Here is a 24413-nt window from a genome sequence, read left to right on the forward strand (position 1 = left end):
ATGTAAATATTGCACAATGATGGAATGAACACAGTTCATCATATCTGCCAGTTTTTGAGTACACTAACATGGATCATTGTGGAATAATGTGGTTAAACAGTCTTCATGAAACCACAAAGGTCATCATGAACATGGAGAATCGCTAATGTCAAAACAATCCTTAAAATGAGAAAAGCATTTTTTTGCCATGCTGTGCCAGTGGCGTTATCACCAAGCATTTTCTTGCCACTCTGTGTCCAATAACATTATCGCAATACATGTTGCAAATATTTCTGGCTGTCTCCACTGCTGTCACCCCTCTATTGAACTCAAACAGACAAATATGTTGGAAATGTTTCAATTACTCCACTTGGCACTCCATTTTCTAACATCTACAGCTACACCCACTATCTCCAAATGACAAAATGGCAATATGTAGACTCAAATAGCTACAGTGGACTACAAATAAAAAATGACAATCATTAAATAAGCTCGTAGCAACCAGAATACCAACATGAAAAACAAAAATGCTATGAACTTATGCACCAACCTAATACATTACATCTTTTTATTATTAACTTGTAGTACTTACCCAACAGCTTCAGCAACAGGTCGTGTTGACTCTTGACCCATGAAGACATGACAAGCAAACCGCTGGAGCTGTGGATGTTTTGTAATAAATCCCATGTACCGATGGTCTCGTGGATGAAAAGCGCAGAATGAGACATTCTTCAGAGAATAGAAATAGTCGTGACATGGTGAATCCATAGGCTGTAAGAAGATTAATTAGTTTTTATTTTATTGTACATGAAAGAAGGAAACTTACAGTTTTCTCCAATATTATTATTATATGGAAGGCATAATGTTGTCAGGAGGATTATTAGGCACATGTGTAGTTTAATAATAATAATAATAATAACACTTTATTGAACACTGAATGATTCACTGCATACGTATAGAAACAGATTACTATTCTTGATACATAGCCCAATAACACATTCTTCTGAACACATCATCAATTAACAAAATGGTTAAATTACAAGTAAAATAGTTTGCTTAACACTATTTACATATTTTTTAAAGCACTTCTTATTCTTCGTGTAAAGACGTGTTCAAATTATTAGACTAAATGATTATTTTTTATATTCTTAAGTTTTATGGTGCAAAATTAGGAGAGAAAAGTGTAATAATTGATTTGTTTTAATGGTTTGATTGCCACCATGAATTTTCCCTTCCAAGCAACTCACAGATCACTGAATTTTTCACAGTTGGTAACATTTGTCATTTTCCCTCCAAATCGTGTTGGTGTTAGTTGTCTGTGTACGTGCTTTGAAACTGTGTTTACAGTAATGTTTTATGTTTCTGTGGGGTTATTCAGCTTGCTACATTAACAAGACATTATATAGGTTGTGAACTTGCATGTTTTTAGCTACAGGAATAAGTCACGGAGTTTACACATAAAGTGAGGTTATGAGGAACACAAAAGGTGTTACACCTCGGCTGTGGTGGCACTTCTTGCTAAAAATCGTTATACACAGCAAGAAATTGCTGGCAGACTGAGAATATCACAGAAAACTGTCAGCAGAATTAATCTCTCAGTGCAGAAAGGTGGTAAATACAAGCCAGATAGGAAAGGAAACTTTGGACGTAAAAGAAACATCAGCCCTAGAACAATGAGAAGACTTACAAACATGGCAACAATGAACCACAAACTTACTTCTACAGACATGGACCATCAGCTGAAAGGTTTTGGAGACAGTGAGGAGGAGGCTGTTTGAATGTATTTTAAAGGCATGTCGATCAAGGAAAAAACAGAAAATTACACCTGCCATGAAAACCAAATCTTCAAGAGTGGACAAATGAGGACTGGGCTAAGGTATATGCAATGATATGGTAAATTAAGTGGGTCTGATCTTTAAGGTTAGGAGTTTTTGCTTGAAATTGTGAAGTTTTATTGATACTTATGAAATGCAGATCTGAATTTTGGTACTGTTGAGGTCTCCTGTGCTACTATTCCCAACTTTTCTAACTTGCAATTTTGAACAGATGCTTCAGGTATGCTTCAGTGATGAATCTGTATTCACTATGATGGAAGAAAGCAGCCAGTATGTTCATCGCAGACCTGGAGAACAGTTCAAAGCTGAGTGTGTGCAGCAAGGTGTGAAGCATCCAACTTCCATTATGGTCTGGAGTGTGATGTCCATGAAAGGTCCTGGCAGATTACACATTGTTGAAGGGACAATAAGGCAAGAACAACATAAAGAAATCCTTGAGAAGGAACTTTCCCCCAAATAAATGAGTGGTTTCCTAATAAAGATGCCATTTTTATGCATAATGGGACACCTTGCCACAAAGCCAAAAGTGTTTCAAAGTGCTTGGAAGAAAAACAACCTGAAGTGTTGCCCTGGCCAGGGAATAGCCCTGATATGAACCCAACTGAAAATTTATGGGCTATTGTCAAACAGAGGATTAGGAAATTTACAATAACTGCCGAACAAGATCTCATGGAGAAACTAGAGGAAATCTGGCACCATCACAATTATATTTAAATGTCATGTGAAAAGTTAATAAAAAATATGCCAAACAGGATAAAAATGTTGATTAAGAACAAAGGCATGCATACAAAGTATTGAACATACAAATATAATCTGTATGTGGATGTAAATATGTTATAAATGTAAAGTTTTGGAAAAAATGTCTTTAGTCTAATAATTTGAGAACATCTGTAAGTATGGTATTCTTCTAATGAAAGGGATTTTGTAACCAGAATTTCTTTACCTGAAATTTAAGCTTCATTGTGGCTAGGATCATAGCTTTACTGGGCAGTGTGTTGGCTAACTTTAAACCTGCATATTGTGGACTCTTTTCATAGAGTGCTGTTCTGAGGCTGCTGTTGTAAAATTTTTCTTTATTTCTGGTATTGTACTGATTCAAATCAGAACAATTGTTAGGCTGCAGTCTTTCAATAAGTAATATGACTTTTAGGGAACAATTGACAGGAATGGGGGAAAGGAATACAGTAGAAGAAGAATGGGTAGCTTTGAGGGATGAAATAGTGAAGGCAGCAGAGGATTAAGTAGGTAAAAAGATGAGGGCTAGTAGAAATCCTTGGGTAACAGAAGAGATACTGAATTTAATTGATGTAAGGAGAAAATACAAAAATGCAGGAAATGAAGCAGGCAAAAAGGAATACAAAGTTTCAAAAATGAGATCCACAGGAAGTGCAAAATGGCTAAGCAGGGATGGCTAGAGGACAAATGTAAGGATGTAGAGGCTTATCTCACGAGGGGTAACATAGATACTGCCTACAGGAAAATTAAAGAGACCTTTGGAGAAAGGAGAACCACTTGCATGAATATCAAGAGCCTTGATGGAAACCCAGTTCTAAGCAAAGAAGAGAAAGCAGAAAGGTGGAAGGAGTATATAGAGGGTCTATACAAGGGTGATGTTCTTGAGGACAATATTATGGAAATGGAAGAGGATGTAGATGAAGATGAAATGGGAGATATGATACCGTATGAAGAGTTTGACAGAGCACTGACAGACTGAGTTGAAACAAGGCCCCCGGAGTGGGACAACATTCCATTAGAACTACTGACAGCCTTGGGAGAGCCATTCCTGACAAAACTCTACCATCTGGTGAGCAAGATGTCTGAGACAGGCGAAATACCCTCAGACTTCAAGAAGAATATAATAATTCCAATCCCAAAGAAAGCAGGTGTTGACAGATGTGAAAATTACCGAACTATCAGTTTAATAAGTCACAGCCGCAAAATACTAACGCGAATTCTTTACAGATGAATGGAAAAACTGATAGAAGCCGACCTCGGCGAAGATCAGTTTGGATTCCATAGAAATGTTGGAACACGTGAAGCAATACTGACCCTTCGACTTATCTTAGAAGAAAGATAAGGAAAGGCAAACCTACGTTTCTAGCATTTGTAGACTTAGAGAAAGCTTTTGACAATGTTGATTGGAATATTCTCTTTCAAATTCTGAAGGTGGCAGGGGTAAACTACAGGGAGCGAAAGTCTATTTACAATTTGTACAGAAAGCAGATGGCAGTTATAAGAGTCGAGGGGTATGAAAGGGAAGCAGTGGTTGGGAATGGAGTGAGACAGGGTTGTAGCCTATCCCCGATGTTATTCAATCTGTATATTGAGCAAGCAATAAAGGACCCAAAGAAAAGTTCGGAGTAGGTATTAAAATCCATGGAGAAGAAATAAAAACTTTGAGGTTCGCTGATGACATTGTAATTCTGTCAGAGACAGCAAGGGATTTGGAAGAGCAGTTGAACGGAATGGATAGTGTCTTGAAAGGAGGATATAAGATGAACATCAACAAAAGCAAAACGAGGATAATGGAATGTAGTCAAATTAAGTCGGGCGATGCTAAGGGAATTAGATTAGGAAATGAGACACTTAAAGTAGTAAAGGAGTTTTGCTATTTGGGGAGCAAAATAACTGATGATGGTCAAAGTAGAAAGGATCTCAAATGTAGACTGGCAATGGCAAGGAAAGCGGTTTTGAAGAAGAAAAATTTGTTAACATCGAGTATAGATTTAAATGTCAGGAAGCCGTTTCTGAAAGTATTTGTATGGAGTGTAGCTGTGTATGGAAGTGAAACATGGACGATAAATAGTTTAGACAAGAAGAGAATAGAAGTTTTTGAAATGTGGTGCTACAGAAGAATGCTGAAGATTAGATGGGTAGATCACATAACTAATGAGGGAGGTATTGAATAGGATTGGGGAGAAGAGAAGTTTGTAGCACAACTTGAGGAGAAGAAGGGATCGGTTGGTAGGACATGTTCTGGGGCATCAAGGGATCACCAATTTAGTATTGGAGGGCAGCGTGGAGGATAAAAATCGTAGAGGGAGACCAAGAGATGAATACACTAAACAGATTCAGAAGGATGTAGGCTGCAGTAGGTACTGGGAGATGAAGAAGCTTGCACAGGATAGAGTAGCATGGAGAGCTGTATCAAACCAGTCTCAGGACTGAAGACCACAACAACAACAACAGTAAACGTCAATCCTGTAGTGAATACTTCATTAAGTATAATAACTAACAGTGTATTCATTATATGTTCTAAGGTCTATACTGTTTGTATAAGAAAATATGGAGCACAGTATAATAAATAGTGAGTTCCATAGTTATAATACAAGGAATAAAGTGGATTACCACATAAAATTCAGAAATAAAAAAGCAATCGATCATAATCCATTTTCTGCTGGAAGATTTTTTTTCAACAGACTGCCAAATACCATAAAAATGTTAAAAGGAAACATATTTAAAATAAAATTAAAGCAGCTGTTAATTGCTAAATGTTTGTACTCCATCAAGGATTTTTAATGTTCTATGTACTTTATTTCTACTACTAAACTATTATTATTGTTCATCTATGTACTGACTGACTATTTCCATGACTGTAAAAGTTATTATGGACAAATAAACCATTATTATTATTATCATTATTATTATTGTTATTATTATTATCTTCATTCAAATCTGGGAAATAACCAGCTCTTATGAGGTAAAGTAAAACTTAAATTTTGCTTTTCTAAATTATTTAATGTAGCCTATAATTGCCATCCTTCAATAAAAATTTGTGATAGTTTGATGCAGTTTTTAGTTGAAAAGAATATAATTATTGCAAAAAAATCAATATTTTGGCCATATTTCCAGTTGCACATGCACACTTCCTGAATTTCATCATCAGCCTACAGCTTTCTTCAGTTACATGGAAGCCTAGTGGTGAGAAGTTAGGCAAACATCAGAGGTTTTCCCAAGACAGAAGTACATTAGATCTAATTGCAATAAAGAGACATCAGCGCTTTGGGGATGTCTGCATTGGAGCTTGTATCAATGACCATGAAGAACTGGTAGCAACTATGATTATCAAAGTGCAGAACAGTTCATGACAGGAGGGCCCCTACATAGTATACAGTCTTTATACAGAAACTTCTAAAGGTAAATGACTACCGCACAATAGATGAAGAAATCCTAGAGCAATGAACTGAGAGGCGCTAAATGTAACACATTTGGGTATGAAAATGGTAACTGATAAAGAATTCAATGATTACTGTAGAAATATGCTACTGAAGCTTTCTCACAAAACCCAAAGAAATTCTTCTCAGATGTAATGGCTGTCAGTGACACAAAAGTTAGTGTCCAGACACACATGGGTGATGCATGAATACAAACTGAGAGCAGCAAAGTAAAAACAGAAATGCTGAACTCTGTTTTCAAATGTTTCTTTACAAAGGAGGATTCAGTATGAGTGCCAAGTTAAGTTTTTACAGCATTGCCAAAATGAGTGAGATAGGTATTAATGTCAGTGGCCTTCAGAAACAGTTGAAATTGCTTGAATTGTACAAGACTCCAGAGCATGATGAAATCACTGTCACATTCTACACAGGATTTTAAGCTGAACTGGTCTCTCCTTTATACAATATAGCACAGATCCCTTGAACAATAAATTTTGCCCAGTAGTTGGAAAAAAGCACAGGACCTATTCATCTACAAGATGAGTATTAGAAGTGCTTCACTAAACTACCACAGTGTAGGAACACATATATGTCTACTTATATAACATATACATGTATTATTGGTGTGATAAAATTCACTTTTATTACATACAACCAAAAATCATGATGCAAACACATTAGCAGACTAACAAGAACAGAAAGATTAAAGAGAACCTCAAAGTTAAAGAAACACTGTAACTGTCTCATTCTGATTATAGTATATTATGTCACTCTCACACACAGCCCCCACCCTGAATCCCCCTCTCTAAGGTGAAGAGCATCAGGGATAAATGGGGATTTGAACTTGACTACCGTATTTACTCAAATCTAAGCCGCACTTTTTTTCCGGTTTTCGTAATCCAAAAAACCGCCTGCGGCTTAGAATCGAGTGCAAAGCAAGCAGAAGTTATGAAAAATGTTGGTACGTGCCGCCAAAACTAACTTCTGCCATCAAATATATGTTGCGCTACGCAGGCATGCTTTGTAGGCACAAAGATAAATACTGGCACCAAAACCTCTGCGTCAGTAAATAAATTAAAAAAAAAAAAAAGTGGAAGACGAGTTTCTTTTCTCCGCCGCGAGTTTCGACCACTGCATTTTCATACATTATCCAACGAAGTAAATACAAATTCCGTATTGTTCATCTTCAAATGTAGCACAATTTCAGTGTACTACGAAAATCTGACTGGCAAGACTGTTTGGGATGTTTGTCAATATGGCCAACTCTACGTTCTGAATTTTTTCCTATCTGTGAGAAGAGATGGTTGCTAATAGGAACCTGATGCAATTTGAATCACATACAGTATTCTCTTCACCATAAGAATAATACGAATATAAACATTTTGCCATGTATTCTTTCATGTTTGCTGCTATCTCATTTAAACCCTGTCTGCCTAATAAACTACGAAACTAGAGTGAGACAACAGCAAACGCGGAAGAATATACGTATCGTGTCATGTTTATATTCATATTATTCTTATGCCTAATAGTGATACAGTCAGAAATGAAGCACGGCAAGTGACTAGATTTTTAAATCTAAGATGACTCTAATTTCTGTGCAGAATTTGATGTAATAAAGAAGCAGCCGCAAAGATTTTCAAACGGAGAAAAATTTTCGCCTAACTCTCGTTCAGAACATGTTCTATCATACGCAGTCTATTATTTGATTCTTGTTGATCATTATCAAAGAAAGCAGCAGTGTAAGTAACAACAAATAGCAGTCTCTTGCCATTGTTTGGCTAATGAGACGATTCCTCTCTTTTTTTTTAATTGTACGCGGCGGTAGCACGCACAAAAGCAAGCCATGCCGCGAGCCGCGACAGGCCGTAAACACGCACTATCAGAATGCGACAAACAATGCATGACACAGTGCAGTAATGCATTTTCAGCTTAAGAGTGACGCAAACACCTATAACAAAGAAAACGGCACTTATCAGATCAAAGCAAAATAAGCAATCGATTCAAACCAGACGAAGCACGTGAAAAAGGAAGGGTACCCGTATAAATATGGACGGAGCGCCTGACGCATAGCAATGGCTATGTGGTAAAGCTTAACTGCTAAGCTTACGACTCAAACCAAACTACTGTAGCTGTATCGTTACTCATTCGACCTAAATTGTGTCTCATATTACAATGGGCCAACTTTGTTTCGGTTTGGAGGTGCGGCCTAAAACTTTTCTCTCCCCTTGAATTTTGAGTCTCAAACTTCAGGCGCAGCTTAGATTCGGGAATTTTTTTTCCTTTATTTCGAGTCTCATTTTTCAGGTGTGGCTTAGATTCGAGTGCGGCTTAGATTCAAGTAATTACGGTACATGGCCAGTTCGTTTGTGGATGGCTGGGTGCAGTGGACACATAACTGTAATAGGTGACCAGCTGATTTCGGGGAGTGGAGATTGGAAGGTGCACCATTGGTAGGAGACAGCAGGGGAGAAGTGTGAAGTAGTGGTTCCCAGGTGTTGGCATAGTGCCTTCAGAAGTTGGTGGTAAAATACAGATTGTCTTAACCTCCTCTTGGAGGCTTTGGTGCACTTGGCATTTTGAATGTTATCCACTGTGTATTCCCCTCACTTTAGAACTGCAAAGGGTCCAGATTAGGGAGATTGTAGTGGTGAGTGGACAAGATCCATGTGAAGCATGAAATGAGAGCAATCTAATATCGCCTTATGCACAAAAATTGAGTGAGATCTGTGGCATGACACAGGAAGGTGATGCATTCATGCTACATTGTCCAACAGTTGTTTCGCCAGATGGGGAAGCTGTGACTCATCTGGCAATGGTGAGGAGCGAGATAGTCTATTGAAATGTGCAATGGCTTTCTATCTCTGCTGAAAATGAACTGAGGTCTGCTTTGAAGGCTGTTCACAGTCCTAGCAGAACTGGGGCAACATTTGAGTCCAAGCATCACCGTGGCACATTAGGTTGGCCTTTAAAGTGTAGTACCATCCCTCAATCATTCCATTGCTTGCCAGGTGGCAGCTTGTGGTACAATGGTGATGGTAACTACAAAATGTTGACAGTTCATTGAAAAGATTGAATTCAAACTGTTGGCTTTGGTCTGTAGTGATATGGAGAGGGCAACCAATATGTGTGAACCAGGTCTTGACGAATCTCCTAGCAATCACCTCAGCAGATATATCCTTGATCAGAACAGTCTCTTCCCACTGTGTACATTTGCCTACCACCATGAATATATCTCTGTAGCTTCAGAAGAGGTAAGAGGGGCAACTAGGTCAATGTGGATGCCCATGAACCTCCTCGTTAACACCGGAAAATGTCCCACATGTGATGTTCAATCTCAGTGCATTGGCTCTGTATGTACACAAGCCCAAGTGCATGCACCTTTTCTGGTTGAAGACCACACAAATTGATCAATCATCATTTTACCATGCATTGGCCCCAGGGTGCACCAGTTTATGGATGCTGTGGAAACTGTCTGTCTAAACTGATATGTGATGTAAGGCCTCAGTTTGTTCCTCAATACATCCTACCATTTACTTGCCACAGCAGAAAGTGCACCCAACAGTTTGATGCAGAAGCCAGTGGAGGAGCGATTCAATAATAATTGAAGTAGTTGATATGAATACTGAACAGTGGTGAAGTCACTTGCTGATCTTTTGGAATGCTGACATGATGCTTTTGTGGCCAGTGTATATGGTAACAGGCTGGGCCTTGAAATGAGGTTGGAAATTTCAGATCCTCTCGTAGATGGCTAAAAGTACAACATCATAAGTGTCCCACCATGTTTATCTGGGCTGCAGTTTTTGGGAAAATAAACTCGGAGGTTGCCATTGTCCATTCACTGTTTGGTGTAATGCTGTACTGTCAGTGTATCAGGTGGTGTCAACAACCAAAGCCGAGTGCACCCCAGGAACAGGATAAGAAAGTGCTACACTATCAGTGGGGCTCTCTTACGAGTCCTTGAAAGTGGTTTCCAGCTCTGGTGTCCACTAGAGGGGTCATGTGGCCTGCCAGCATGTTTATTGGGAGCCATTTGTGTTGCTACATTTCCTGGGAGGTGGCACTGGTAAAAGTTAGCCATGTCATAGTAACACCTCAGTTGTCGATAATCCTGTGACTGCAGAAGGGCACGTAAAGTATTAAACTTCCCAGGTAAGGGTGTGATGACATGTGCTGACACTTTATAGCTGACGAAGGCTACCACTGGTTCACTGATGATGCACTTGTCCTTGTTAAACGTAATTCTGTAGTCAGTTAACCTCTGTTGCACTGACCTTAACTGATATTCATCTACATCTACATACATATTTTGCCACTACACTGTGAGTTGTAGGGGATACCCTGTACCATTACTAGTCATTTCCTTTTCTGTTCCATTCACAAATAGTTCAAAGGCAAGATGACTATCTTATGTGCCTCTGTCTGAGTCCTAATCTCTCTAATCTTGTTTTTATGGTCCTTACATTAAATTGTCATTGGCACCTGTAGAATCATTTTCCATTCAAATGCCAGTTCTCTAAATTTTCTCAATAGTGCTCCTCAAAAAGAATATCACCTTCCCTCCAGTGATCCCCATTTGAATACCTGAATCATTTCCATAATACTTGCATTGTTTGAACCTTACTGGTATAAAATCTAGCAGCCTGACCCTGAATTGCTTCAATGTCTTCCTTTAATCTGACCTGGGTGTGGATCCCACACACTCAAGCAGTGTTTAACAATGGGTTGCACTAGTGTCCTATATGCAGCCACCTTTATGGGTGAACCACACTTTCCTTAAATTCTCCCAATAAACCAAAGTCAACCATTTGCCTTCCTTATTACAATACTTACATGCTCATTCCATTTCATTTTGCTTTGCAACACTATGCGCAGATATTTAATCAATGTGACAGTGTCAAGCACCAACTTCTAATACTGCATTTGAACATTATGGGTTTGTTTCTCCTACTCATCTGCATTAACTTATATTTTTCTACATTTAGAGATAGCTACCATTCATCACACCAACTAGAAATTTTGCCTGTCATTTTGTATACATCTACAGCCAATGAATGATGATACCTTCTCATATACCACAGCATCATCAGCAAACAGCCGCTGACTGCTGCTTGCTGGTCCTACCACACTTTCCAGGACGCTCCTGATTATACCCTTGTCTCTGATGAACACTCCCCATTGAGGGCAACATACTGGGTTCTGTTACTTAAGAAATCTTTGAGCCACTCACATACCTGCTAATCTATTCTGTATGCTTGTAGCTTCATTAACAGTCATCAGTGTGGCACCACGTCCAATGATTTATGGAAATCTGGGAATATGGAATCTGACTGTTGCCCTTTGTCCATGGTTTGCAGGATTTCATGTGAGATGAGGGCATGCTGAGTTTTGCATGACTGATTGCACATATCACACATCAATTACTCAATTATGTTACTCCCACAATACTGCTCCATTGACACGCATGTGTGTAGAATCTAAGAACAATATTCTGAGCACAAACATAATGAGATTTTTTAAAGATAATGACCTACTTCATGTCAACTAGCATGAAATCCAGTCATTAACCATGCAAAATGCAACTCATACTTCTCTCAGATAACACACGGATAGATATGGATCAAAGCAGTCATGTAGATGATGTATTTCTTGACTTCTAAAAAGTATTTAATTCAATACACCACTAAAAATCATTAACAAAAGTGCGTTCATAAGGGATACAGTATCACATGAAATTTGTGATGTATATTTTTCGTAGGAAGGACACAGCATCAATAGATGTAGAAGTAACTTCAGTCATGTCCCAGGGAAATGTTTTGGAACCCTTGCTGCCCACATTGTATATTAACGATTTGACAGACAATTTTGCACATGAGGTGATCATCTATATTGAATTGAAGAAAGCAGCACAAATATCTAGTCAGAGCTTGATAAGATTTCAAAGTGGTGCAAACATTCTTAACTTGCTCAAGATTTGCTTAATACAAAAATGTTGTATCCCATTCATTCACTCATTCATCATGATCTGTAAATCCCATCAAGAAGAACCTTCAGGGATATGGAACAGGTCAAGGTATGCATTAACAAAACAAATTTAACTATTTAAACTTTTTTCTGTATACTGCATTAACAACAACCTACCAAAATAATAAGTGTTATTCATGCTTATGTCAGCTAACTTGAATCATGTAAATTTTGAAAGAGAGCTGATGTTTTGGGGAAAAAATTGCCTGCCTTCTTAGAAACACTAAATAGCTGCTGTTTATCTGCTGTTGGTAGTTACATATTTACTTGACTACAATGCTATTTTTCAGAGAAAATGTTTACCTACCTATGGAAACACTGGGTTCAGTTTACAGTACATTACATCTCATCATGCAGCTTTAAAATGAACACTGATACTTACCATGTAGCCAATAAAACTTTTCAGTCCTTGAATCTAGCAATATAGATAATTTGGAGGGATTATTGCTAACAAGATTAGTTTTTCATTTATTTATTTATTTATTTATTTATTATTTTTTTGATTTGGAAGATATTTCCAATTTCTTGCTTTGTTGTAGTTGGGAGCTTGTTGATTATCTTCAAAACAGAGTACATAACAACACTTCAAATTCTATACAAGTTAGTAAATTTTACACAAAAATCATTCTCATGTCTTGCATTATGATTTTGTAAATCACAGATCAGCTGAAGCTGATTTTTACTGTCAGCAACAAAAATAATTAAGGAGTAAATGTATTGGGAAGTGAGAGTAAAAATTCCAAGATGATTAAAAAATGTTTTTGTAAAATGTGCAGTGATATACCTTATGCAGTATTCTCACTGTTTGTTTCTGATTAATAAGCACATTATTATTTTTAGTAATGGAGAGTTGTGGTTGAATGTAAATAATTTAGGCATAAAGATAAAAACTCACAGAATAGTAGAGGTACTGAGTCAATCACAGGCAGATGGATAATAATGAAAACTTTGCTAGCTTCTGGACAAATCTTTTTTTGAGCTAGAGGGTGTCCAAGCACACAAGCACACACGCACGCACACACACACACACACACACACACACACACACACACACACACATCTACATACTGCCTGCTGGATGCACAATGCCAGGAGAGCCGTTTGGCAGATGGATGAGGATGGGGTTGGATATTGTTACGGATAGCATGGGTAGAGGAAAAGAGAGGCAGCAGGCATGAAGCGGGTTTTGGGGGCAGGTAGCTAGCAGCTTTGAGGGAGGCAGCCAGTTTACTGGCTACGAATGTGAGAGAGAGTATTGGCAGCTGCATGGGCTTGGCATGTGATGTACAGGTGACGAGTCAGCGGGAGCAGGGCATGATGAAAGTGACATGGAGATGTGAATTGGAAGGTGTGATAGGACAGAGGAAGGAGCAGCCATTTGGTAGAGGGTGTAGGGGGTTGTCGGTTAACGGAGACTGAGGCTATGATGATTTTGGGAGTGAAGGATATTTTGTAAGGATAACTCCCATCTATGTATTTCAGGAAAGCTGATGATGGAGGAAAGACTCCAGATGGCTTGGGTCATGAAGCAACCACTGAAATAAAGCATGACACACTCACCTGTATGTTAAGCCACTGGGAAGTCTATTTTGTTCTTGGCCAGAGTTTGATGGTGGCCACTCATTCTGGTGGACAGGCATATTGGCATAAAAGGTCATGCAGTGATTGCAGCAGAGTTGGTATATGACATTGTACACTCACAGGTGGCCAGGCTCTGATGGGTAGGATAAGCCTGTGATGGACTGAAGTATGAAGTGCTGGGTGGATGGTTTGAATTGGTCTTGCATCTGGGTCTTCCACAGGGATACAATTTGTGGCATGATGATAGATAATCAAAGTGCTGGTGAAGGATGTGGTTCCGTTGCTCCAGTCCAGGGTGATTCTGGGTGATGAGGGAGGCTCTCCTAACTAAGGTATGAGCATATGGGATTGGTTCCCAAATGTGTGAGTGGCTCGAAGACTTCTTAAGTAATAGAACCCAGTACATTGTCCTCGATGGGGAATGTTCATCGGAGGTGAGGGTATCATCTGCAGTGCCCCAGGGAAGTGTGGTAGTTCCGCTGTTGTTTTCTATCTACATAAATGATCTTTTGGATAGGGTGGATAGCAATGTGTGGCTGTTTGCTGATGATGCTGTGGTGTACGGGAAGGTGTCATCATTGAGTGACTGTAGGAGGATACAAGATGACTTGGACAGGATTTGTGATTGGTGTAAAGAATGGCAGCTAACTCTAAATATAGATAAATGTAAATTAATGCAGATGAATAGGAAAAAGAATCCCGTAATGTTTGAATACTCCATTAGTAGTGTAGCACTTGACACAGTCACGTCGATTAAATATTTGGGCGTAACATTTCAGAGTGATATGAAGTGGGACAAGCATGTAATGGTAGTTGTGGGGAAGGTGGATAATCGTCTTCAGTTCATTGGTAGAATTTTGGGAAGATGTGGTTCATCTGTAAAGGAGACCGCTTATAAAACACTAATACGACCTATTCTTGAGTACTGCTTGAGCGTTTGGAATCCATATCAGGTCAGATTGAGGGAGGACATAGAAGCAATTCAGAGGCAGGCTGCTAGATTTGTTACTGGTAGGTTTGATCATCATGCAAGTGTTACAGAAATGCTTCAGGAACTCAGGTGGGTGTCTCTGGAGGAAAGGAGGTGTTCTTTTCATGAATCGCTACTGAGGAAATTTAGAGAACCAGCATTTGAGGCTGACTGCAGTACGATTTTACTGCCGCCAACTTATATTTCGCGGAAAGACCACAAAGATAAGATAAAAGAGATTAGGGTTCATACAGAGGCATATAGGCAGTCATTTTTCCCTCGGTTTGGTTTGGAGTGGAACAGGGAGAGAAGGTGCTAGTTGTGGTACGAGGTACCCTCCGCCATGCACCGTATGGTGGATTACGGAGTATGTATTTAGATGTAGATGTAGATGTAGCTGATACTTGGGGGTGGTGGGAGAATTCAGTGTATGTGAGGATATGGTATGGTAAATCTTTTTGCAGTCTATGTTTGGGGACAGTGCCTGTATGTGACCTCTTGAGACCTTCAGCATTATGGGCAAGAGAGTTCTCATCACTGCTGATACACCGTCCACAGAAGGCCAAACTGTACAGGAGGGATTTTTTGGGAAGGAAGGGCTGAATCTGTCGAAATACAGGTTCATTTGGTAGTTAGTGATGGACAGAGTTGTGGGTGGAGCCAATAGAGAGGTGGGGATCAGTATCCAGTAATGTGGTGATTGTGTTGAGGACCAGGTGTTGAGATTGTGAAGGAATGAGGATACAGTGTATGGCCCTGACTTCAGATCATGAAGATATCATTGATGGACCTTAACAAGACAAGGGGTTTGGGATTTTGAGACTCTAGGAAAGTTTCCTCTAGATGGCCCAAAAAAGATTGGCATAGGAAGGTGCTGTGTAGATGCCCATGAGTATGCTGTTTGTTTTCTGAAATGTTTAAGCTTTCTCTTTTTAGCACAAAGTACCTTAATCCCAGTTGCTGTTGATCCCTTATTTCTGCTTCTGTTTCAGCTTTCCCTTGTTTGTTTTAATGGAAAACAAGACTCATTGTACTTTAGGAATATGTAAGAAAGGTTAAAATTTTCCAGCTACATTTTCTGCTCCATAGTTTTTCTCCTCAGTGTTTTTCCTGTAATCTATCTGCAAACAACTTGACTGAGTCTGAGATAGTAGTTTTCTTCTATAATCTGTACCTTATTGGTGAACACATATTACTGTTAATATTTGACCACCAAGGCTGGATAAACTACTGAGTACTGGCTTCATAGGTAAATCACTGTAGAGTTTTGGGTCTAAAAATAAATTGTAAATGGTTGCTGCAACATGTCTTTTAATATTCTGACTGCAGTGTCATTGAATCACAACTCGAATCAGTCAACTCGTACAAACACCTGTGCGTAATAATGTGTGTGAATATAAAATGATATGATCTTGTTGGCATAGTTGGAATCATTTGACTCACAAAAATCTTTGAGTTTAATAATCCATTTGAATATGAAACGGTATGAACACAATGGCTCAGTCATAGGTAAAACAGGTTGCAGACTTTGCTTCAATTATAAGATACTGGGAAAATGCAATTGGCCTATGAAGAAAACTGCTTACAAAATACATGTGTCACCCCTCCTATAATATTGATCGAGTGTTTGGGACCCATACCAGGTAGGACTAATAGGAGATATGGTAGGACTAATAGGATATATTGAACATGTAGAAGGAAATGCAGCACAGATAGTCACAGGTTTGTCTGACCCATGAGAGAACATAACAAAAATGCTGGAAAATATGAACTGGTAGATAAAAAACAACTATCCCACGAAACTTATGTACAGAATTTCAAGAACCAATATTAAATGAGGCAGGTGCTTCATCCATCTACACACAGTACCATACATGGCTACAACCTGACTATGACAGTTAAAAACTGCTGCCCAAATTGATGTGGGTCACATCATTATACCCTTGTCTCACTCTCTTACTCATTCAAACATGTCTGGACACAGAAAGGAAGGCAAAGTGAAGGAGAAGCCAAAGTCTCAATTGCTTGGTACCATTGTGGAGCACCTGGCAGTCAAGGTTCTCGAGCTGACTGGCACCGCAGACTGGAACAAGATGAATGCAAAGAGAAAGAAGAAGTGCTTCTACCACCAGAAGCTTGGCCACATTGCCAAGCACTGCAAAGAAGGCGTGGCATGTATGAAGTGCATGGAAACACATGAAAGTGTGCCAACCTGTGTCAGCTGTGGCAACAGACACACGATGAATTTTTGTGGCTGCAGCTACATCACAAAATGGAGCTGTGAAAAGGAGAAAAGATGAAGAAAACCCACTCACAAGGCTGCCAGTGGCACTAAACAGGAAGAGATGGCTGCTGCCACCTTCCCATCCCCCCATCCCCCCTCTCACTCAAGATGGGGCCACCACCCTCAGACTGCATTGCAACAGAGAGGGCTGCCTTGAAGGCAGATGTGAAAGCAGTTCAACACCAGCTGCAGGAGGAGCTGAGGGCACAAAAAGAAGAAACACCCACTTGCGCTATCTCTCTCCCAAGAGGGCTGAGGGTGGGGTGGATGTCACCATACAGTGGATGTCTCCGTGGCCACTGCAGAGATGCAGCAGACTGCTCCTGATACAATCTGCAACAAAGAGCCAGTAACATCAGTGAAGGCAGTGCGTAGAGCTGCCTGGTTGTCAGTGCTCCCCACAGTGTTAGTTGCAGCAATACCACCTGCCTGCCTCCCTTCCAGGCATCGGCAGTTCGGTACCAGTGGTTGACAAGATAGCTTCATCCCTATAGCATGGCATCTATCCCAATCTCAATCCCTAATCTTTCAACCCTCCTGGTCAAACTACACCACCTTTCCCCAGCATCCCTATCCTTTTCCTCCTGAGCAGCAAGAAACACTACTCAGTTTCCTCTTCCCTGAATCCATCAAGTTAATCAATGCCAGGGCCAGCTTCACCCTGGTTTAGTGGCAAAACATTGTTGGTATTGTGGAGGAGACTCTCCAAGTACAGGAGGAGATTTTCCACAGCGCCAACTGTCAGGAGGAGGAGGAGGCGGCCACCACCATAGTTGAACTTTCCGAGCAGCCACTCAGATGGTCTGCTAAGGACAGGAAAAAGAAGAAGGTGATTAGGCTCTAAGCTGGGTGCTCATCACCATTTATTTTGTCATATTCTGATTTCAGATCAATCCATGCTGATTCTACAAGAGAGGCGATGACAAATGAACTACCGTATTTACTCAAATCTAAGCCGCACTTTTTTTCCTGTTTTTGTAATCCAAAAAACCGCCTGCGGCTTAGAATCGAGTGCAAAGCAAGCGGAAGTTCTGAAAAATGTTGGTAGGTGCCGCCACAACTAACTTCTGCCGTCGAATATATGTAGCGCTACACAGACATGCTTTGTAGGCACAAAGATAAATACTGGCGCCAAAACCTCTGCGTCAGTAAATAAATTTAAAAAAAAGGTGGAAGACGAGCTTTTTTTTTCTCCGCCCCGAGTTTTGACCACTGCATTTTCATACATTATCCAACGAAGTAAATACAAATTCCGTATTGTTCATCTTCGAATGTATTAGAATTTCAATGTACTACGAAAGTCCGACTGGCAAGACTGGGATGTTTTTCAATATGGCCAACTCTACGTTCTGAATTTTTTCCTACCTGTGAGAAGAGATGGTTGCTAATAGTAACCTGATGAAATGTGAATCACAAGCAGTATTCTCTTCACCATTCACCATAAGAATAATACGAATATAAACATTTTGCCACGTGTTCTTCTGTGTTTGTTGCTATCTCATTTAAATCCTGTCTGCCTAATAAACTACGAAACTAGAGTGAGACAACAGTAAACGCGGAAGAATACACTTATCGTGTCATGTTTATATTCGTATTATTCTTAGCCTAATAGTGATACAGTCAGAAATGAACCACGGCAACTGACTAGATTTTTAAATCTAAGATGACTAATTTCTGTGCAGAATTTGATGTACTAAAGAAGCGGCCGCAAAGATTTTCAAACGGAGAAAAATTTTCGCCTAACTCTCGTTCAGAACATGTTCTATCATATGCAGCCTATTATTTAGTTCTTGTTGATCATTCTCAAAGAAAGCAGCAGTGTAAGTAACAATAAATAGCAGCCTCTTGACATTGCTTCGCTAATGAGATGATTCGCCTCTTTTTAGTTGTAAGCGGCGGTAGCGCGCACAAAAGCAAGCCATGCCGCGAACGGCGACAGGCCGTAAACACGCACTATCAGAATGCGACAAACAATGCATGACACAGTACAGTGATACATTTTCAGCTTAGAGTGATGTAAACACCTATAACAGAGAAAACGGCACTTATCAGATCAAACAAAATAAGCAATCGATTCAACCCAGACGAAGCACGTGAAAAAGGAAAGGTACCCGTATAAATATAGACGGAGCGCCTGACGCATAGTAATGGCTACCTGGTAAAGCTTACGACTCGAACCAAACTACTGTAGCTGTATCGTCATTCATTCGACCTAAATTGTGCCTCATATTACAATGGACCAACTTTGTTTCGATTTGGAGGTGCGGCCTAAAACTTTTCTCTCCCCTTGAATTTCGAGTCTCAAATTTCAGGTGTGGCTTAGATTCGGGAAATATTTTTTTCCTTTGTTTCAAGTGTCATTTTTCAGGTGCGGCTTAGATTCGAGTGCGGCTTAGATTCGTGTAAATACGGTAGACAAGACAAGCAGGAATAGCACACTAGTGTTTAGCCTATGCCACCTCAGGCCTGGGTAAGGCTTGTCCTTTCAGTTACTAGTGGCAAGTGACTCAGGCATCAGCTGACCATCCAAGACAGAGCAGCAACAGGGAATTAAGCAATTTTGTGACATTTTATGAGATTGTAACCAGAAGCAAATTATATAGTTTCATCTGTGCAGTTTGGTAGTTTATATTTTGAATTTCTGCATGTTAATTTAATATTTAGTGGTCAAAGTTCTTGCATATTCATTTGCATCAGAATGTAAATAATTTTGTCACATTTTACAGGTTCCTAATGAGGAGCAAATTATTTACTCTCACCTGTGTGCTTTGGTAGTTTAGTTTTGAATCTCTGCATGTTAATGTAATTTACTAGACACAGTTCCTGGATTTTTGTCAGTGTCTGTAATAGAGTTTCATAGCATTTGTCAGTAACCTTTTGTTTGTCTATGTAGTGCAGTTTTCCACTGTCTTTAGTATGGCTAGGGCTGCGATTGCTGTGTGTGGATGCGAGCTAAGATGGTGACCTCTCATCTCAGCTCCAGGCTGTGTTGGCATCAGTTACACAGCTTGAGGCTGCGGTGGATGGACATCACTGTTTTTTTCTGGCCATGGGGAACCTATGGATGTGCAGCATGACCCACGAGTCCACTGGTCAGCCTGCATCAGTGGCCAGCCAGTTACTGCTTGCATTGAAATTGACCCCTCACACATGGTAGAGTGAGAGGCTGTGAAAGACTTTCCATGGGATGAACATAAAGTCTCCCCAGTTGGTCTGACAAACAGGTTCCTGGTGCTATCTGTGGCTGACATATGTTCCTCAGCCAGATGCAGTTGCTTGTCCAATTTCAGAGGAATCCTCTCAGTCTGCAAGATCCAGGCAGTCACAGAGAGTGGGATAAATTGCAGATCTCTGGTACACTGCCAAGTGTAGGGTGTAAATCAGAGTATCAGATGGTTCTGTGACCTGTAGGATGCAGATTTCCTTACTTATATGGTGGTAGAGTTTCAGGCTCTGCTAAAAAGGTCAGGAGTCTACTACATGCAGGAGGTGGCTACATGGGTGATGGGGACTGTGTGGCATGGACTGGGTGGTTTTTTTAGCTTAGAAAGCCTTGAGGACAAACAGAAAGGCCTTCTGTCTCAAAGGGTGCAGGATGGAAACAAGAAGAGCATAGAGCTATGAACCATCAATAAGACAGTTGTAAATTGTCATAGCTGTGTTGGGAAAGTACAAGAGCTCCAAGTTATAATAGAAAGCACTGATGCTAAAATTGTTGTAGGCTCTGAAAGCTATCCAAAGCTGGTGATACATTCCACAGAATTTTTTGCAAAGGAACTAACAGTGTTCAGAAAGGGCAGGCTAAATACAGTTGGCAGTGGTGTATTAGTAGCTGTTAGAAGTAGTTTATCTCGTAGCAAAATTCATGTATATAGTTCCTGTGAGTTAGTGTGGGTAGAGGACATTCTTGGCAACCAGAATAAAGTAATAATTGGATCTTTTTTGAGTCACCCAACTCAGATGATACAATTGCTGAAAGATTCAAAGAAGACTTGAGTGTAATTTCATGCATGTATCCAACTCATACAATTATAGTTGGTGGTGATTTATATTTACCCTTGATATATTGGTGAAAATACATCTTTAAATCTGGAGGTATGTATAAAGCAACATCTTAAATTGTGCTAAATGCATTCTCTGCAAATTATTTTGAGTAGTTAGTTCATGAGCTCACTCAAATAGTAAATGATTATGAAAACACACTTAACCTCTTAGCAGTCCTGAGCTAAAAATGAGCATCAAACAGATACTGGGGTAAGTGAACACAGGGTTGTTATAGTGATACTGAATAACATAACTCCCAAATCCTCCAAAAATAAACAAAAAAGATATCTATTTGAAAAAGAATATAAAAATTCACTTCTTGCCTTCCTGAGAGACAATCTATACTCCTTCCAAATTAACAATGTAAGTGTTGACCAGATGTGGCTTGAATTCAGGGAAATAGTGTTGACAGCAATTGAGGGATTTATACCAAATAAATTAACAAACAATGGAGCTGATCCTCCATGGTACACAAAATAGGTTGAAGCAACAAAAAAGGATGCCAAATTTAAATGAACACAAAATCCTGTAGATTGGCGATCTTATACAGAAGCTCAAAATGTAACAAGGACTACAATGTGAGATGCCTATAATGGATTCCACGATGAAACTTTGTCTTGAAACCTGGCAGAAAATTCAAAGAGATTTTGGCTGTATGTAAAGTATGCTGGCACTAAGACATATTCAATGCCTTCTTTGCACAATAGCAGCGGAAGTTCTATTGATGACAGCACTGTCAAAGCAGATTTACTAAACACAGCCTTCTAAAATTTCTTCACCAAAGGAGACAGTAAATATTCCAGAATTCAAATAAAGAACAGATGCCAACATCAGTAACTTAGAAATAAATATGCTCAGACTTGTGAAGCAATTCAAATCATTTAATAAAGTCAAGTCTTCTGCTCCAGATTGTGTACCACTTAGGTTCCTTTTGGAGTATGCTGATGCAATAGCTCCATACTTAACAATCACATACAACTGCTCACCTGATGAAAGATTCATAACAAAAGACTGGAAAGCTGCACAATTCACACCAATATTCAAGAAAGGCAACAAGATTAGATTAGATTACAGACTCATATCATCAATGTCAATGTGCAGCAGGATTGTGGAACATATGGAACATATATTGTGTTTGACCATTATCAATTACCTCAGAGAGAATGATCTATTGACACACAATCAACATGGGTTTAGAAAACATTGTTCTTGTGAAACAAAACTAGCTCTGAAGTGTATCACACTTGTATCAAGTGTGCCGACAAAGGAATTCAAATTGATTCCATATTTCTAGATTTCCTGAAGGCTTTTGACACTATACCTCACAAGCAGCTTGTAATCAAATTGTTTGCTTATGGAATATTGCCTCAGTTATGTGACTGGATTTGTAATTTCCTGTCAGAGAGTTCATAGTTCATAGTAATTGAAGGAAAGTAATTGCATAAAACAGAAATGATTTCTGGTGTTCCCCAAGGTAGTGTTATAAGCCCTATGTTCTTCCTTATCTATATAAATGACTTAGGAGACAATCTGAGCAGCCGTCTTAGGTTGTTTGTTGATGATGCTGTCATTTATTGCCTGCTAAAGTCATCAGAAGATCAAAACCAACTGCAAAACAATTTAGGTAAGACATCTGTATGGTACAAAAATTGGCAATTGCCTCTAAATAATGAAAAGTGTGAGGTCAACCACATGAGTCCCAAAAGGAATCTGTTAAACTTCAGTTACACAATAAATCAATCAAATCAAAAGACCATAAATTCAATTAAATACCTGGAACTTACAATTATGAACAACTTGAATTGGAAAGAACAAATAGAAAATGTTGTGGGGGAGGTGAACCAAATCTGCTAAAGAGAATGCCTGCACTATGCTTGTCTGTCCTCTTTTATAGCAGCTATGCTGCACATTGTGGCAACCTTACCAGATAGTATTGACAAAGTACATCGAGAAGGTTCAAAAAAGGGCAGCACATTTTGCATTATTGAGAAATATGGGAGAGAGTGTCACAGACATGATGGAGGACTTTTTCCTTATTGTGGTGAGATCTTCTCATGAAATCACCAACTTTCTCCTCTGAATGTGAAAATATTTTGTTGCCATCAACCCACCCACATAGGAAGAAACAATCATCATAATGAAATAAGAGAAATCAGGACTTGCACAGAAAGATATCGATGTTTGTTTTACCTGTGGGCTTTTTGAATCTGAAACAACAGAGAATTATTGTGAAGGTCATTCAATGAATACTCTGCCTGGGCTCTTAAGCGTGATTTGCAGAGTAGCTATGTTTATTGTGTACTATTTGTATCTGATTAGAAAGATCTCTTGAGTTGTGTTACAAATCTGCATAATGTTTGCGCTGTGTTTAATTGTGTGGTGCCATAATAAAGTGTCCTGGCAATACCATCTGGCAATCATCATTCCTGAATCATCATTTTTTTTGCATACAGGCTTAGAACCTGGGACATAAACACTGATAATGATGGTATAGCCTGTCTTTTCAGTTTGTCATCTGGCATTACTGCATCCGTGGCGCCGATGAGGTCGACACCAGCATTGATATATGTTTTTCTCTAGACTCCGAGCATCGTCTTTGGACACTAAGCTAAGATTATCTTTGCTCTCTTCCGCCATAGCTAGTTCTTTGTATGCCTTGCTTGTGTAAAGAGGTGAATAAACGAACTACTGCAAAATGGGAGTGTTGTTTGGTGTAACCGACACGAACTTCCTCCTCACTGGTGATCCCAAGTTGTAACATCTTCCGTTTCCGCTGTTTTACTGTGTCTGCGACCTCTGCGTCGGTTATTTTTGCATGTATTACATCGACACAGCATTCAAACAATGACTTCAGCCCAACACCTATTGCCGGATTTTGTGATCGACATGCATCATGTTGCGGGCGATGTACACCCACCAGGACTGCAACACGATGCCTCTCACTCGACGATTACACCGATTTCGCCGGACGTTTTCAAGCCTGCAACAATAAGTGAGGTTAGGAGTGTGCATGACTCCGGCTATCAAATGCCTTTGTTGCCACCACATGTGCCCTCCCTCATCGACTGTGCAGTTACCTCGTACAGATCTCCGTGCAGTGCGGGACCAATGCTGATTTCTGCAAATGTTTCGTTGGACAACCTACCACTGGCAGGACAACGATTTGCTACGCCGCAATCTGTTCCGTACCACACAGATACCTGCCACTTGGCTGGAACTGCTTCATTCACAGGTCAACCTCCTCAGCATTCGACCACGCCCGTGCCTGCCTCGGTTCAGCATTAGCACATGCCTTCCTACTTCGATACCTCGGACTGCAACAGGAACAATAACTTCTTATCTGTGCCTGACCTCCACCTCCGTCCCACTGCTACACCTCAGTGTTTTGTGCCACGACATTCACCTTATCTGCATACCGTTTTGAGTGGAGTGACTATGAACAGCGAACATTTGCACATTCCATCCTACATTCAACATCATTTCCCACACTATGCTTCTGGACAGCCCATACCTCCACAACCTCCCTGCAACACAAGTGGCCCTGG

The 24413-nt window shown here is 39.8% G+C and overlaps 1 protein-coding gene across 1 annotated transcript in view; it reads right to left on the minus strand.

The window, feature by feature from the left end:
* Positions 1–567: 567 nt before the first annotated feature.
* LOC126187605 (JNK-interacting protein 1) overlaps positions 568–24413 on the minus strand; it is an 89597-nt gene continuing 65751 nt past the window's right edge. The window contains exon 6 of the mRNA XM_049928794.1: positions 568–750. Coding sequence (XP_049784751.1) covers positions 568–750 — 183 coding nt within the window. The remainder of the gene's footprint in view (positions 751–24413) is intronic.

The sequence above is a fragment of the Schistocerca cancellata genome, chromosome 5 (genome assembly GCF_023864275.1).
Source record: "Schistocerca cancellata isolate TAMUIC-IGC-003103 chromosome 5, iqSchCanc2.1, whole genome shotgun sequence".
NCBI lineage: Eukaryota > Metazoa > Arthropoda > Insecta > Orthoptera > Acrididae > Schistocerca > Schistocerca cancellata.